General features: G+C 51.7%; 1 protein-coding gene across 3 annotated transcripts in view; it reads left to right on the top strand.

Annotated features, from left to right (window-relative positions):
• PLTP (phospholipid transfer protein) overlaps window positions 1–17,613 on the top strand; it is a 23,219-nt gene continuing 5,606 nt past the window's right edge. Inside the window, exons 1-8 of one of the 3 annotated variants that reach the window (XM_080814273.1) lie at window positions 1–241; window positions 10,172–10,225; window positions 13,884–13,994; window positions 14,082–14,181; window positions 15,049–15,177; window positions 15,886–16,041; window positions 16,995–17,058; window positions 17,131–17,194. In XM_080814273.1, the coding sequence (XP_080670399.1) occupies window positions 10,201–10,225; window positions 13,884–13,994; window positions 14,082–14,181; window positions 15,049–15,177; window positions 15,886–16,041; window positions 16,995–17,058; window positions 17,131–17,194 (649 nt within the window). In that variant the 5' untranslated portion in view covers window positions 1–241; window positions 10,172–10,200. Of the gene's footprint in view, window positions 242–10,171; window positions 10,226–13,028; window positions 13,274–13,696; window positions 13,794–13,883; window positions 13,995–14,081; window positions 14,182–15,048; window positions 15,178–15,885; window positions 16,042–16,994; window positions 17,059–17,130; window positions 17,195–17,613 lie in introns of those variants that run through there. The other 2 variants (XM_080814275.1, XM_080814274.1) reach the window with 2 other exon arrangements.

The following is a 17,613-nucleotide window of genomic DNA, read 5'->3' on the forward strand; positions in this document are numbered from 1 at the left end:
GCTTCCCAGGCGGAGCCGGAAGCTGCTGGTACCGCAGCTGGGCAGTAGCCTCTGCGGTCCGCGGTGCCTAGCCCCGTGCAGCCGGGTGGGGTTGGGGGAGTGCCACCAAAACGGGAGGCAGCAGTAGGAAGTAGGGAATTCATCAATCCTGCTAAGTTTAGAGCCCTGCTTCTCCATCCTAGATGTGTGGCCTTGAGGGAGCTGTTCGACCTCTTTGAGCTTTGGTTTCCTCTAATGGAAGGTAAGTCCGCCTGCCTTGTAAAGGTTTGGTGAGAATTAACTGGGCCTGTGAAGTACCCAGCACGTGTGGTACCTGGCCTTTAAAAACGTTAGGTGCTATCTCCTCACGGGGTTATGAGGATTGCTCCGAGTAGGTCTGAGCCCTCCAAAAACAAACCGGCCCCGTATAGGCCCAGTAGGTGAAGCCAAGCCTCCTTTACAGGGCACCAGTTCACTCGGAAAGCTCAGCGGGTTAACCGTCCGCCTTCGGCTCAGGTCATGATCCCAGGGTCCTTCCATGGCGCCGGGATCAGCTTCCCTGCTCAGCGGAGAGCCTGCTTCTCCCTCTCTCTCTCTGCTTGCTGCTCCCCCTGCTTCTACTCTCTCTCTCTGTGTCAAATAAATAAAATATTAAAAAAGAAAAGAGAATAGCACACACACAGGAAAGTGCACAAAACGGAAATGTAAACCTTGATCTGTCACAGAGCAGAGACCCATGTGAACATTACTCAGGTCAAAGTATCATCAAGCACAGTGTAATCACCGCTAGTTTCTTTCTTTCTTTCTTTTTTTTTTTAATTTGATGTATTTTCCTTTATTTTTTATTTTATTTTAAAAAATTTTTTGATTAACATATAATGTATTATTAGCCCCAGAGGTACAGGTCTGTGAGTCGCCAGGTTTACACACTTCACAGCACTCACCATATCACATACCCTCCCCAATGTCCATAACCCCCCACCCCCAGCAACCCTCAGTTTGTTTTGTGAGATTAAGAGTCTCTTATGGTTTGTCTCCCTCCTGATCCCATCTTGTTTCATTTATTCTTTTCATACCCCCCAAGCCCCCCACGTTGCCTCTCAACTTTCTCATATCAGGGAGATCATATGATAATTGTCTTTCTCTGTTTGACTTATTTCCCTCAGAATAATACATAATACCCTCTAGTTCCATCCATGTCGTCAGAAACGGCAAGATTTCATTTCTTTTGATGGCTGCATAGTATTCCATCGTATATATACACCACATCTTCTTTATCCATTCATCTCTTGATGGACATCTAGGTTCTTTCCATAGTTTTGCTCTTGTGGACGTTGCTGCTATAAACATTCGGGTGCACGAATCGCCACTAATTTTGTGGTAATCACTTCTTTGCTTGTGTAGTTTTACCATGGAAGCGTGTATCCCTAAACACTACAGTTTCATTTTGCCTGTTACTTGAACTGTATACAGATGGAATTCTACAGTCCTTTGTTGTGTTGGCCTTCTTTTGCTCGACATTGGACTTGGAAAACCCATTTATGTTGTTGCACGTAGCTATAGTTCATTCTGTCTTCCAATGGATATTTATCTACTCTACTGTTGGGAGATATTTGAAGCCCCCCACCTCATACCTTCTTTCTGAATTATTATAGATAATAATAACAACAAAATTATTATATTTAAATAAGTGAACTAAGCCATTAAGTATGTAAATATTTGAATGAATGAGTGAATACTAAGACCATTCTCCAAACTGCTCTTCCTGTCCTCCACCCTTGCTTCTCTCCTAGTCCTAGTCCGCCCCCTCCAGTCACAGAGATCTCTTTAAATCTGGTCATATAGAAAGTCTGTTCAAGTCACCCTGGGCTTAAACCCCTTGAATATCTCCCCACTGACTGCAGGGGTTTACAAGGTCGTAATTATAAGGGGAGCTACCATGGCAGAGCGTTGAGTATGGACTGTGTCGAACACTTTACATACATTCATGTTATTCATGATCCAGACCTTCAAATGACCTCTCCTTCATCAGGCCCCAGCCTTCACGAACTACGTGCAATTTCCCCAAAGGTGCCAGGTTCTCTTTGAGCTTGGGCCTTTGTATATGTTGTTTGCTCTCACTATTTCTCCCCAATTGGACTCATTCAGCCTTCAAGTCTTACTTTAAAATTTTATTTATTTTTGGGCGCCTGGGTGGCTCAGTGGGTTAGGCCACTGCCTTCGGCTCAGGTCGTGATCCCAGGGTCCTGGGATCGAGTCCCACATCGGGCTCTCTGCTAAGCGGGGAGCCTGCTCCCCCCACCACCGGCCTGCCTCTCTGCCTACTTGAGACCTCTATCTGTCAAATAAATAAATAAAATCTTTTTTAAAAAAATTAAATTTTATTTATTTTTTATATGAGAGAAGGGAGGTAGGGGTAGAAGGTAAAGGAGTATCTCAAGCAGGCTCCCTGCTAAGCATGGAGCTCGATGAGGGGCTCGGTCTCACAACCCTGAGATCATGACCTGAGCCAAAACCAAGAGTCAGATGCCTAACCGACTGAACCACCCTGGTGCCCTCTTCAAGTCTTACTTTAGATGTCACCTCCTCCAGGAAGCCTTCACTGAACCAGGCTAGGTCAGTCCCCCTCTTCTGTATTCCTACAGCAGCCTGTGCTCAGTGGACTGCTTAAGGGTGGGGCTGGGACTTGTTCACATCTGTAGCACCCATACCCAGTGCTGTGCCTAACCCTCTGTAAATATTTGTTGACCATGGACAGACCACACTGGGTTGAAGCCTGGGTGATTTTTTCCAGGTATCCCCGTTTCTATTCCAGGCTCTGGTTTCTGTGGTGGGGACACCAAGGCAGTGCCTTTGAGATGCCAAGAAAAGCAGAAGTTGCCTGCCGTGGCAGAGTCCTTGCCAGCAGCCTGGAGTCCGCTACTTCCAAGATAGGGATGAGCAGGTCAAGCAAAGATCCTGGGGCTTTCAAGCACTCCATCAACTTTTCTGAAGAAGCCTAGTGAGTTGCGAGAGGTGGTTGAGATAAGCAGGGCTCCTCCAGCTTTAGCCAGTCCTGGCTGGGAGCCTGCTGGCAGAGCCTCTAAGGACCTCAGCCTAGACTCCATATTAAAGCAGAAACATAAACATCCAGGCTCAAGCTGCCACATACCTTCACCCCCTCGTTCTTTGCCTCTACGGTAGGAAGCTGTTGAGAGGAAACCACACATCCCAACCCCTGAGGTCCTGGTGGTCCGGGAAGGGAGGCTCCAGCGTGATCCTGATTCAGGCTGCCCCCACCCAGGTCCAGCCAGAGCTGCCCATAGACTCTGCTCTGCCATTTAAATAACACTGAAGCAGTTTCCAAGGTCAGTGGGCCTGGCCCTAGGGAAGCTGCAGAAGAAAGTCTTCCACCCGAAACTGTGGTTTCCACTGGGAGTGGCTCTCTGGCCATTCTGGGGCCAGATGAGAGAAGCCATTTAGGCCAAGAATAGACGAGGGGAGTGGGGCGTTTCCTCTAGCCTTCCTGGTCCTTTAAGTGTCTGATGTGGTGTCCGGCTCCCCTCATTTCTTCCTCCAGCTGGGCCCGGTATGAGGTGGGGCCCACCCCAGAACCTTGAGAACCAAAGATAAATAAGACAGACTGTCCTCGGGCTGCTCACAGAGGAGGCGGGGAGGCAGACACAGAACAGGAATAAACCCTCTGCTACAGGGAGATAAGGGTTCTGCTGGGCTGACCAGGGGGGTGGGCCCTGCAAAAGAGAAGGCTTCAGAAAAGAGGGAATGAGCTGACTCTTGCTGGAAGGATAGGACTTTCCAGGTGGGCAAGGATACAGCCCGTCCCAAGGCCTGGAGGGGTGGAAAGGGATGGCATGTTGGGGGAACTCGTGAGCCCGAGCACACTGCCAGGCAACAGGGAAGGTGCAGGTCGGGTCAGGGTCCTGAGTCCCAAATTCAGTCCCTGTTCTGGGTGAGCACCTGGCATGTCCAGGTGGCGTCTGGATCATCTCAGGATGGGGGCGGGGGCGCCTTCACCCTCTCACCCATTCCTTCTGATGCCAGTTCTTACTACTTTGGGCAGAGCAGCCATGAACCAGGATGTTTACCCTCCTATGAGCTGAGTCTGCAGAATGAAATCCCAGACTTCTCCAAAAAAAGAAAGCCAGGGTGACAGCTGGCAGCTTCATGAGCATCTGAAATCACAGAAAACTTTGACCAGAGAGGGGGAAGAGGGAGGACACCAACTGGGTTCCTAGGACGCTTGGCTTCTGACCCAGAGATCTCAACCCTGGTGGGAAAAACTTTAATAATAAAAAACACTTGAATAATTTATGTATGTCGCGAGAGTCACCTGTTTCAAATGTACCATTCAATGATTTTGAGCAAGTGTACAGCACTGTGCAGCTATCCCAACTCAGAACATTTCCATCCCCCCAGAAAAGAGCTCTCGTGACTGTTTGCCGTCACCCCGTCTTCCCACGCCCCAGACCCAGGTAACCACTACTCTGCTTTCTATCTGTATAGAGTTGCCTTTCCTGGACCTTTCTCATAACGGAACCATACAGAACACAGTGTTTGCCTCGGTCACTTCACTTCACGTCCTGTATTTGAGACTAGCCGTGTCTCTGCACCGATCGGTAGTTCATTGTTTTTTCCTGCTGAATGGTCCCCCCGCCGCACTGATACGGCATGTTCTGTTTAATCTGTTTACGGGGTGCTGGACCTTTGGGTTGTTCTCCACTTTTTGGCTGTTAGGAATGGTGCTGCCATGAACATCCGTGTGCAAGTGTTGGTGTGAGCGTTTCTTTTCCTGTTTGTGGAGTAGACGCCCAGAAGCGGAATTTCTTTGTATGTAGTTAAATGTGTGCTTAACTTTTTAAGAAACTGGCAAAGCCCTTCACTATGTTACGTCCCTAGCAGCAGCATGTGAAGGTTCTCATCTCTCCACGTCCTTGCCGATGCTTGTTACTATCAGTCTTTTTTATTATATCCTGTTGAGGAACTTTTAAAAATAAAACACCCACTGATGCCTGGGCTTCAGCCCAAACCAACTAAATCAGAGTTCTGCGGGGGCGCCTGGCAGGTTCAGACCATAGAGTGTGTGACTCTGGATCTCAGGGTCCTGACTTGGGCCCCACATTGGGCGTGGAGTCTACTTTAAAAAAAAAAAAAAATCAGAGGGGCACCTCTCTGGCTCAGTCTGTCCAACACTTGATCTCAGCTCAGGTCTTGATCTCAGGGTTGTGAGTTCAAGCCCGGCATTGGGTTCCATTCTGGGTGTGGAGCCTACTTAAAAAAAAAAAAAAAAGAAGGGGTCCCTGGGTGGCTCAGTGGGTTAAAGCCTCTGCCTTCTGCTCAGGTCATGATCTCTGGATTCTGGGATCGAGCCCCGCATCGGGCTCCCTGCTCAGCGGAAAGCCTGCTTTCCCCTCTCTCTCTGCCTGCCTCTCTGCCTACTTGTGATCTCTCTCTCTCTGTCAAATAAATAAATAAAGTCTTTTAAAAAAAAAGTTCTCTAAAAAAAAAAAAAAAAAGAAGGAAAGAAAAAATCAGAGTCTCAGGGTTTGGGGCCGGCCATAGGCATTCAAAACAAAACAAAACAAAACAAAGCAAAACCCTCCCTATTTTAAAAGCTGCTAATGTGGGGGCGCCTGGCTGGCTCAGTGACTTAAAGCCTCTGCCTTCAGCTCAGGTCATGATTCCAGGGAACATGCTTCCCCTTCTCTCTCTGCCTGCCTCTCTGCTTACTTGTGATCTCTGTCTGTCAAATAAATAAATAAAATCCTTAAAAAAAAAAGTAAATAGGGGCGGCTGGGTGGCTCAGTGGGTTAAAGCCTCTGCTTTCGGCTCAGGTCATGATCCCAGGGTCCTGGGATCGAGCCCCGCATCGGGCTCTCTGCTCAGCAGGAGGCCTGCTTCTCTTCCTCTCTCTCTCTGCCTGCCTCTCTGCCTACTTGTGATCTGTCTGTCAAATAAATAAATAAAATCTTAAATAAATACATAAATAAATAAAAGCTGCTAATGAGTGGGAAGGTTGAAAACCGGTGATCTAACTTCAGGCAAGAAGTTCTGACCTGTGGGGCACTGAGAGGGACCTCAGGCTGGCCAGCAGCCTTTCCCACACCAGGAAACATAGGAGGTTGAGGGTGGGAGGCAAGCTGCCTGCCAAGAAGGCACATGAAGTCCCAGGGCAGCCCAGCCCATTGGAAGGTGAGGACAAGGGGCCTGGGAGTGGCTTCGGTCAGGGAGTCCTGATTTCTGCAGAGTCAGCTGAGAAACTGAGGGAGCAATGCCCACCCCCCACACCCCCATCCCCAGCTGTTACTTTAGGGATTGTTCAGGCCTCTGAAGAGATTAGCAGAGTATGGCATTCCTGGCTGCAGGCCAGCTCCAGAAAACCCCAGAAAGATGTAAGGAGAGGGGTGGTGCCAGCAGGAAGCACAGGGAGCTTAGAGGCTCAGGGGGCAGTTAAGGCAGTACTGCTGAGTCCATGATAAGATCTCCCATTGAAGGGTCTGTTGGTAATAACAACCCGCTCTGTGTACCAGACCCTGTGCTGGGGCCTGGGGAAACAGCCGTGAGTATCAGGTTCCTGCTTCCCTGGGGCTTACAGTCTGCTGGGAGAAATATCGAATAAAGAATGAAGCAGAACAAAAGGAAGTGATGGGGAGGGGTCCTCCCAGGGCAGGTGACACTTGAGGAGAGACTCGAGTGGATGAAGGAAGATAACCATGCAAAGTCTGTCTGCAAAGGTGCAGCGGGTAAAGGGAGGGGTCAAGGGCAAGCTTGAGGCTGAGTGAGCTGGTATCCAGGCGTTGATGGAAGATGGTTGGAGAGGATGGTAGGAAGGAGCTGGCAGCCTGGAGTGCTTCTGGGCTCGTAGCCAGAGTCCAGGTCTTATTTTGTTTGTGATGGGGAGTGAATGAGGGCTTTGCTTTGTTTTTGTTTCTTTTAAAATATTTTATTTATTTATTTGACACAGAGAGAGAGCTCACAAGTAGGCAGAGAGGCAGGCAGAGAGAGAGGGGAAAGCAGGCTCCCCGCTGAGCAGAGAGCCCAATGTGGGGCTCGATCCCAGGACCCCGAGACCATAACCTGAGCTGAAGGCAGAGGCTCAACCCACTGAGCCACCCAGGTGCCCCTGAATGAGGGTTTTGAACAGGGTAGGAAAATACTACCGTTTCTACTTTTTCAACATCACTGTGGTTGGTGCAAGAAGACTAGATCTTTAGGGGCAATAGTGATGCAGGGAGATGATACTACTTGTCAAGGTAAAAGAAGAAAATGGCCCGGACTGGTGCAAATGGAGAAGTGTGCTTAGGGATGGGGAGGGGGAGGACCTTTTGGAGTTCAGGACACCAGGATCTGCTGACATGAGGTTTCAGGAAGTAAGAGACTCAAGGATAACTCCCCGGCTTCTGCGTGAGCTTCAAGCATCTGGGTGAGGAGGGGCCTGTGATCGGAGATGAGAAACCTGGGAGAGCAGCAGAATTTGGTACCACAGTGGGGACAGTGCTGAAATACAGCACTAGCTGAGTGGCAATAGGGAGGGAGGCCGGAGGGCTGTGATGTCCTCCTGACTCCCGGCTCTGTGTATGTTGGGCCCTCAGAGACGGTGGCAGCAGAGGAGCCCAGACAAAGTCAGGATGCTGGAATGTGTTGGGTGCTTCTTGTACCCTTTGGAAAGGCCTGCGAAGACAAAAGCACAGGCTGAACATGGTGACCCATTGTCCTCATCAGAAGGAAAAGTCACTACCGCTTGCAGCCCCCTCCCTTCAGTTACTGGAAATTTCTATTTCTGGCTTATGAACTCCAGACATCTAGGCAGCAGTGGACAGATCTTCCACACCTTCCTCAAAGCAGTGAGGCTGGGAAGCCCATGCTGAGTGCTAACAAAAGCAGGGACAGGAAGTTTAGAGAACCATCAAGAAAGAGGCCCACGTGAGGCAGAGTCAGCCAGAGGCTACAAGAAGCATGGAAGCAGGCGGGGAGGGTGAACGTGAAGAAGAGAGAAGTCAGAGGGTGAGTGAGCTGCTCGAGGCCCAGTAGCTGGAGAGGTACAAGGGACAGGGGTGCACAGGACCCTGGAGCGGGGTAGCAATGCTCCATGAGAAGCGTTGGAGTCCTTGACTTTGAAACTTGGTAGATCTTTTGGGGGCCAGGTGGCCGGCTCCATCCGCAGAAAAAGAAGCTGGTCTTCAAGGAGAAAAGTGGGAAAGAAAAGGAGAAACCCAAAGGCCAAGTGTCCAAGCTTAGCAGCCACAGAAGGGCAGTAGCAGCTCTGCGCTGGGTGCACTCAGACAGCCCCAGTCCTGTGTTTCTTGTATCTCCATTTGGTAAATGTCTGGCCCCCGCCACGTGTCATTCCGCCTGTTTGGGGAGATGTAATCAGAGTCTCCTGGGCTGACATCTGCCCCCCACACAGAGCTCTTCCCTCATTCCAACTCTGCCCCCTGTCACTCGTTCCCAGGCACACCCAGGGGGACCAACCCAGGCCCGTCCACGAGCTGCAGGGAAAAGAAGGGGGTTCACTTCCTGAGGGGTAGCTTGGATGTGCCTCGGGGGCGGGAGAATGGTCAGGAGGGGAGATGGTCTGACGCAGCTTCTCCAAGCCATGCAAGGATCCAAAGAAAACACAGCTGGAGGTGGGGAGAGGGAAGGGGAAGCCAGGCTAGGCATGTTGACATCTTGGGCAGGAATCCAGTTGGTGTCCTGTGGTCTACTTACTTGGACCATTTAGTTCCTCCCTTTGTACCTCAGTCTGCCAGTCTACAAAACAGGGGCAATGATAGCTATTTCGAGAAATTGCTGTGAGGATTAAAAGGGGTCATTTAAGAAGAGACACAAGTGAGCGGAGTGGTTAAGAGCAGGGGCTCTGGAGCCAGACTGACTCGAGCTAGTTCCTTAACCTCTCTGGGTCTCTACACTTCCTCATCTGTAAAATGGGTTGATGATAACCTGTCTTATAGGACGTTATGAGTTTTAAGTGAGTTGATATCTGGAAAGCACTTTTTGTTTGTTAATACTAGCACTTTTGGTTCGGTTAATACTAAAGACCAGAGACATTTACTGAGCCCTTTAGTGTGCCAAGTACTAGGCTTAGCATTTTATATACTTTTATTTGGTAAGTTTGTTTGTTTGTTTGTTCTGAGAGAGAGAGCATGTGCACAAGAACCAGGGTGGGGCAGAGGGTCAAGCAAACCTCCTGGACCAGTGGGGAGCATGTCATGGAACTCTATCCCAGGACCCTGAGATTGTGACCTGAGCCAAAGTCAAATGTTTAACCGACTGAGCCACCCGGGGGCCCCATATACTTAAAAAAAAAAAAAGAAAGAAAGAAAAGACTTACTGGGTCACCTGGGTGGCTCAGTGGGTTAAAGCCTCTGCCTTCGGCTCAGGTCATGATCCCAGGGTCCTGGGATCGAGCCCCGCATCGGGCTCTCTGCTCCGCGGGGAGCCTGCTTCCCCCTCTCTCTCTCTGCCTGCCTCTCTGCCTACTTGTGATCTCTGTCTGTCAAATAAATAATAAATAAAATCTTTAAAAAAAAGATTTACTTATTTATTTTAGAGAGAGTGAGTTGGGGGGGGGAATGGGCAGAGGGAGAGGAAGAGAATCCTAAAGTAGACTCCCCACTGAGCGCAGAGCCAGACGTGGGGCTCCATCCCAGGTTCCCGAGATCATGACCTGAGCCAAAATCAAGAGGCGGCGGGTTAACCTACAGAGCCACCCAGGCGCCCCAGCATGTTACATACTTTATTTAAAATCTCACCACCACCCAGAGAGGTAGGCAGGTACTAGATCATCCCCATCTTACAGATGTGGAAACTGAGGCTCTTAAAGAGATTTACTTTTTTTTTTCCAAAGTTTTTATTTATTTATTTGACAGAGAGATCACAAGCAGGTGGGCGGGCGGGGTGGGGGCGGGGATGCAGGCTCCCCGCTGAGCAGAGAGCCCGATATGGGGCTCGATCCCAGGACCCTGAGATCATGACCTGAACTGAAGGCAGAGGCTTAACCCACTGAGCCACCCAGGCACCCCGAGATTTACTTTTTAATTTACTCTAGAACAGGGGTTGGCAAACTACAGCCCATGGGCGCGAATCCAGCAAGCAATCGGATTATTTGCTGCCGTGGAGGAGTTTGAACAGCTGACCAGAGACCACAGAGCCAGCACAGCCTAAAATATGTACTATCTTATCTGACTTTTAACAGGAACAGCTCTCCGACCTCTGCTCTAGAAAATGACAGGAGCCGGATTTGAACCAGGTCTGTGTGGTTCCAAAGCTAATTAAATAATGCTTTGCTCTCCTCGTGGTTTAACAATATCGCTGTGCTGGGTGCACAACAGGGGCTAGAAAAGGATTTCTGTCCTGTCCGTTTGAGGGCTCGGAAGTCCCTGCTTCCCTCTTCAAAGCTGGGAGTGAAAGTGGAAGGGATTTGGGGCTTCTGATCTCATCATCCCTCAGGTCAAGTGTTGAGGACTCAGGGAGGTTGCCAAAGACCCCCCTGGGCTGCCCAACTGCCAGTGTCACTGAAGTGTGAGGGCTGGGGGCACATACTTCAGGAGGAAGGGGAAACCCAAGGGACGGAGAGTCGGGCTACTAGGGCAAGTCCCTGGATTCAAGGCCAGTGAGTCCATCTTGTCCCCGAGCCCAGGGCTGTGTTTAGGGTCAGTCGGGCTGAGACAAACATGGGACAGGAGTCCCTTAAGAATCTGGGGTGCTATAGATGTCACCTGTCCCCCAGACACACCTGAGGGCTCTAAACCAGTTTAGTCACTCAGCAAATAGGGGGGACCTCCTCTGTGCAGGCACGGTTCTAGGCACTGGGAATAAGTGGGGAACCAGATCCCAGCTCTCACGTACACAGACCATGTCTCCATTCACCAATACTTTGGTAGACCGATATTAACTGGTCACAAGATGTATAAAGCAAATAAGCCAGGCTGATGCGACTGAGAGTGATGGCGAGGTAGGCAGGAAGTCCTCTCTGAGGAAATGCCGCTGAAGCTGAGACCAGCATGACAAGGAGCGAGCTGTGGGAAGATCAGGTGGAAAGGCGTTCCAAGCAGAGGGAACAGCAAGTGCAAAGGCAGTGTGGCCAGAGCAGAATAAAGGGGGATGACAGAGGGTGGGTGACGAGACAGGGGCACGCGTATAGCATGCCTGGAAGTCAGGGCACAGAGGCTGCAGTTTATTCTGAGCGTCATGGAAAGCCCTAGATGCTAACAAAGGACGCTGATGATTGTAGCTGACATTTTCTGAGCCCTTACTAAATGCCAGGTGCTCATCAAGTCCTTTAAATGCATTAACTCTTAAAAAAAAAAAAAAAAAGCATTAACTCTTAATCCCTACAAGCAGTCCAGATGTGGAAACAGGCCCAAAGAGGTTAAACCACTGGCCCAAGATCACACAGCTCCGTTTAAAGCTCTATTTAAGGCCGCGGGGACAGTGACACGCGGGAAACAAGAATCTCCTGCAGGAGATCCCAGTGATACAAAGGTGGAGCTTGCATTTCGGTTAGGAAAATGAGAAGAGGGGTGCCTGGGTGGCTCAGTCGGTTGAGCATCTGCCTTTGGCTCAGGTCATGATCCCAGGGTCCTGGAATGGAACCCCATGAGCCCCACATTGGGCTCCCTAGTCAGCAGGGAGCCTGCTTCTCCCTCTCCCTCTGCCTGCTGCTCCCCCTGCTTGTGCTCTCTCTCTGTCAAATAAATAAATAAAATCTAAAAAAAAAAAAAAAAAACGAAAGTGAGAAGAAAGAAAACTAACATCTGCCAGGTTTTCTGCTTGAGCCAGGCTCCAGGAAGAGTGAGGGCTACTAGAGTTCAAAGGCATTAAGGCACTTCCTCCTCTGGATATCCTTAGCTCGCTCTTCCTTCCTCTCCTACACCCTTTCTGTCTCGCGTGCTTGTGGGGCGTGCCTCTAATTTGAATAACCAGTATTTATTTGGCACTAATGGTGTCCCATGTACTGTGCTCAGCACAGCCAGGAGGCACATTTATTCTTGCAACGACCTTGTTTCTGTTTTAGGAAGAGGAAGCTAAGTCTCAGAGCTGCTTCAGTAGGGGTCCAAGAATTGGACGAATTCCAAGAATTTGAATCCTGGTCTGTCAGACTCAAGGAGTCTAAGCACTAGCTCCTGGGCTAGAAACACCACCTCCCACCCTTTCACAGTTCGCGGGTGTTCCGGTAGTAGCTGTCCAGTGGTCTTTACCTCTGGTTTCCTGTTAGGGTGGGTCCATACTAGTGCCAAACTCATAGGTTAAGATTAAATAAGTTCCTCTAGATCTAGGATGACTAACCATCCTTGTTTGCCTGGACTGAGGGGGTTCCCCGGAAGGGAGACATTCAATTTCAAAGCTAGGAAGGTCCTGAGCAAATCAGGACATGTTGGCATTCCTACCTGGGTGAGTGCTTAGTGCTATATACGTGTTCAGTGGACACTCACCTTTATCGCTTTCCCTTTCCTCTTTCATCCATTTCACAACAAACAAAGGTTAGGGTTAGCCAGCACCTACTCTGTGCCAGTCCCAGGAACTGGGGACACACCGCAGGCAGTAGATGGAGATACTGTGCGGAGAACCTAGCTTCAAAGGTTCACACACACAAAATCCACAGTCCCTGGGAAACACCAACCCTGCCTGCCTCTGGGGTGACTCCAGCAGTCTGCGCCCGTCCTCCTGGGCAGGCAGCACTTGCTTGGGGTCTGGTGGGAGAAGGCTCCGGGGCCTGTTAAGTCCCTACATAGTGACATAGAGACATTTGGTGGTGGGTGTGTGTGTGGGGGGGTCCCCTGGTGAAGCCTTGCAAGAAGAGGTCTTGATGATTGTAAGTGGAAAGGAAGAAAATTGATTTTGTGGGTGGTCCCAAGTATCCCTCACATTTTGCTGGATGAGGAGACTGAGGCACAGTGACCCAAGTGAAGTGACTTCTCAGGATCATACAAGAAGACATGGGCATTTGGAATTTAAACCAAAGTCCCAGAGAAGCAAGGACTGTTGGGATTGGGCGGGCCAATTCCTGCACTTCCCTCCCTCCTTCCCGGCTTGGGTCCCCCACTTGTCTTGACAGCGGCCCGGCCTGTCACGGGGCTCTGTACAGCCCTCTCCACCCTCGCTGCTGCCAGCGTTCCGCCCCGTCCCCTCCCAGCCCCTGAGGGAGGAGGGGAGAGCGGGAGCGAGGAGGGGGGTCGGAGAGGCCCGGCATTATAAAGGCGGCTGGAACAGCACTGCCCGCCAGACCCCGCCGCCCGGATCCCCTGCGCAGCCCGCCGCCCCACGTGACCGCACCGACCCCCCCAGCTCCGCCGCAGTGAGTTGGGGCGCGTCCCCATCCATCCCCAGCCCCTCGCTGAGCTGCATGGTCTACTGAACCCGGGTGGGGAAGAGATCCCATGAAGGCGGGCGCTGATATGGGGGTTGGGGGGGGTACCGGGCCGAATCCCGATGGCAGGGATTTAGGACCCGGCGGAGCCGGGAGACCGGTGAGCCCGAGGTCGGGCCGGCAGCCCCCTCTACTTCCCCCGGCGCGGGGCCTGGGAGACTGCAAGACACCCCCCAGGAATGCGCGTGCAGCCGTTTCCATAGTAACAGGCAAGCCGCGCCCGCCCTCTGCTAAAGGAAAGGGGGGGGCGCTGGTACCCGGGAGGTCCAACCTCATCACGCGGCGGGTGCACGGGGGGGACCGAAGATGTCCTCTCCCTTTCCCCCGTGTCCCAAATCCTCTGGGAACCAGAGCGCGAGTCGCATCGCCTCTCTGAGCCTCAGTTTCCGCATCTGCCAAATGGAGGCAATATAATTGGTTCCAAGTTCCCTGAAGAGCTGTTTCGAGGGTAAGGATCCGGCCAGTCCCTTTTCTGGTTGGACAACGGGGAGTGGGTTTTGGCGGCCCTGATGACTCCAGCGACCCCACCCCACCCCAGGCCCGCTCGCCATGGCTCTCCTCGGGGCCCTCCTCCTAGCGTTTCTGGTAGGCGCTCATGCGGAGCTTCCCGGCTGCAAGATCCGCGTCACCTCCAAAGCGCTGGAGCTGGGTAAGGCGCGGGGCCGGCTGAGGGCCGATGAGGGAGGGGTCGCCCCGGCAGTGGGCGCAGGATGTAAGGGTCTCGCTGCTACTTCAGTGAAGCAGGAGGGCCTGCGCTTTCTGGAACAAGAGCTGGAGACCATCACCATTCCGGACCTGCGGGGCAGGGAAGGCCACTTCTACTACAACATCTCGGAGTAAGCAGGAGACCTGGGGGGCGGGGCCTAGGGCCGGGGAAACAAAGTGGGTGGGGTAGGGGCGTGGCCACACCTAGGGGGCGGGACTCAAGAAACAGGATGGGGCGGAGAATATAAAGGCCAAGCCCTCCAACATAGGCGGGACCAAGAACCGCAAAGCAGAATCCTTGCAGGCTGAGGCGTGGCTAAAGAGCCCCGGAAAGGGGGAGTCAGGAAACTTGCCAGTGGATGAGAGTGGGGTCTAGGCCCCGAGGTGGAGCTAAAGGGAAAGGTACCAGAAAACAAGAGACAAGAACTCCTTGCGACGGTGGGGATAGGAGAAATGGGATATGCAGCTCAGCTGACAGAGACAAAATCAAAGGATTCGGTTAAAAGAGCAGGTCAAGCCACTACAGGGTGTGAGAGGGAAGGGAGTGCAAGCAATCAGGCCTCTAAAGAAGGGGTGAAGCTCACTTTTTTTTTTTTTTTTTTTTTTTAAAGATTTTATTTATTTATTTGACAGAGAGAGATCACAAGTAGGCAGAGGCAGGCAGAGAGAGAGAGAGGGAAGCAGGCTCCCTGCTGAGCAGAGAGCCCGATGCGGGACTCGATCCCAGGACCCTGAGATCACGACCCGAGCCGAAGGCAGCGGCTTAACCCACTGAGCCACCCAGGCGCCCCTGAAGCTCACTTTTAACACCTGGGTCGGGAGAAGCTCATCTCCGAGCTGTCCAAGTCCAGGCCGGGCACTTGAGGGGAAGTGGGAGAATTCCTTCCACCCACCTCAGCTTTCCCAGGCCTGGACCGGGAGAGGAGGGAATGAATTTCCTGTGGTTGGGTGGGCCCCCCTCTTCGTGGTCCTGAAACTAATCCCGAGGCTTCCTGAAGGGTGAAGGTCACAGAGCTGCAGCTGACATCCTCTGAGCTCCATTTCCAGCCAGAGCAAGAGCTGGTGCTACAGATCAGCAACGCGTCCTTGGGGCTGCGGTTCCGGAGGCAGCTTCTCTACTGGTTCTTGTGAGGACCTGGCCCTGCCGGGGAGTGGAGGGTGGATCAGGAGGGCCGGGAGGCCGCGGGGCTGTGGGCAATCGTTTAGCCTTCCTGCGTCTCAATTTCTTCATCTGTGCAATAGGGACAAGCAGACCCACTTCATAAGGGTTTGGTAGAATGTCTAGTAAACCGGGGAAGTGATGTCTTATTAAGAAACATCATGACAGGAGGCTCCTGGGTGGCTCAGTGGGTTAAAGCCTCTGCTTTCGGCTCAGGTCATGATCCCAGTGTCCTTGGATCGAGTCCCACATCGGGCTCTTTGCTCAGCAGGGAGCCTGCTTCCTCCTCTCTCTCTCTGCCTGCAGGGAGCTCGCTTCCTCCTCTCTCTCTCTGCCTGCCTCTCTGCCTACTTGCTATCTCTGTCTGTCAAATACATAAATAAAATCTTAAAAGAAAAAAAAAAAAAAGAAGTATCATGACCGGGCGCCTGGTGCTCAGTGGGCTAAGATTCTGCCTTCGGCTCAGGTCATGATCTCAGGGTCCTGGGATGGAGCCCCGCATCGGGCTCTCTGCTCAGCAGGGAGCCTGCTTCCCCCCCTCTCTGCTACTTGTGATCTCTCTCTTGTCAAATAAATATATAAATCTTTTTAAGAAAAGTATCATGAGGTATGGAGTGGGTGGGGGCTGGAGAAGACACCGTTAGGCTGGACATTGACTGCCCCACCCCCCTTGCAGGTATGATGGGGGCTACATTAATGCCTCTGCTGAGGGTGTGTCCATCCGCACTGCTCTGCAGCTCTCCCGGGATGCCACTGGCCGCATCAAAGTGTCCAACGTCTCCTGCCAGGCCTCGGTCTCCAGAATGCATGCGGCCTTCGGGGGAACCTTCAAGTAAGCCCGATCTCCAACCCAGGGCACCCCCGCTTTGAGCCTTACTGCCTAGTGCGATGCAAAGTGCACAGACTTGGGAGCCAGGTCAACAGGGTCCAACTCTCAGCATCCTCATTTCCCTGCTGTGTGACCTTGGTCAAGTCACTGAAGCTCTGTGCCTGAATTTCCTCATGGGTAAGATGAGGATGATAATAGGAACTATTTTATAATTTTTATGTTTTGAAGACCGTTTGTTAATATATGTACAAATATTTAGAACAGTGCCTGGCATGTTAGTGGCTAGCTTCCTAGATAAGAGTAATTGTGAGGATCAGTATGTGCAGCTGGACATGAACTCAGTAATTGGTAGCCCTGATAAAAACAATAGCTTAATTTCAGGTTTGGGGCTGAGAAGGGGACTTTGTGATTATTCTCAGAGTGGGAAAGAAAAGATGGTGGATTTATCATCTAGTGTTGATATACTGCCAAGTTTTTATTTATTCAAAAAATAACATATATGCAAGTCCTTGAGGACTCATAAAGGAACTCAGAGCCTAGCTGAAGGGACAACATATTTGTTATTGGGGCTTTGAGGGAGGAACTGAGTCCTCCCTGGGTTCAGAAGAGGGTAATCTGGGAAGACTGCCTGGAAGAGGAAGCATCTGAGCCTATACAGGGGGACATACAGGACAGGAACGCTGAGGGTGGAAGGGAGGATATGAGTAAGCATCTGGAAGTGGGGATGCTTACAGCAGGTTTGAAGAACTGGGGGTAAATTCATGGGGCTGGTGGGGGGCAAGGGTTAGGTCTTGAGAATAAGGCTAGAGAGGGTATTTGGAAACCCTCCATTAAAGAGGTGGTAATACAGTAAGGCCGAGCCGCCACCTCCCCATCTGTCAAGCTAGTGATTTCTCCTGGACCTGGATTGGGGTAGGGCAGAGTCTGGGCTCACGTGGTCTCTCCCCTCCTTGCAGGAAGGTGTATGAGTTCCTCTCCACATTCATCATCTCGGGGATGCGCTTTCTCCTGAACCAGCAGGTACAGCAGTAGTGTGTGTGTGGGGTGCCCTCCTCTCTTTGGAAGGCCCTGACTCTAGACCCCACCTCGCAGATCTGCCCTGTGCTTTACCACGCAGGGATGGTGCTCCTCAATTCACTCCTGGACACTGTGCCTGGTGAGTTGGTGCTGGCTGGGAGGGGAGCTCCGGGCCATGCCTGGGACTGGACTGGGGGTGAGGAGGGGGCCAGGTGTGCAGCTGCCAGGCAGGGCCTCAGAGTAGCCCCCTGCCATGCCCTGGCCTCAAATAGGGCCTCTGCTGCTGACTGGCCACGTGGTCCTAGGTAAGTACTCACCTCTCTCTGGGCCCTGGTGTCTTCGCTTGGCTGCCGATGCCTCCTTGTGGGGGTTGTTGGAAGGAGTAACTGAGCGATGATTGTCTAGGTCCTCGATATGGACTTGCTGATCACTGGGAACTTGTCTGTATTCATCCCTTGCACGTAATAGGTGTTCAACTAACACGAATTCCCTTTTCCTGCTGTGACCTCTGCCTGCTGTGGGATAGAGATCATCACGCCCCACACACAGGGCATGGGG

Source organism: Martes martes (genome assembly GCF_963455335.1).
Source record: "Martes martes genome assembly, chromosome: 9".
Taxonomy (NCBI): Eukaryota; Metazoa; Chordata; class Mammalia; order Carnivora; family Mustelidae; genus Martes; species Martes martes.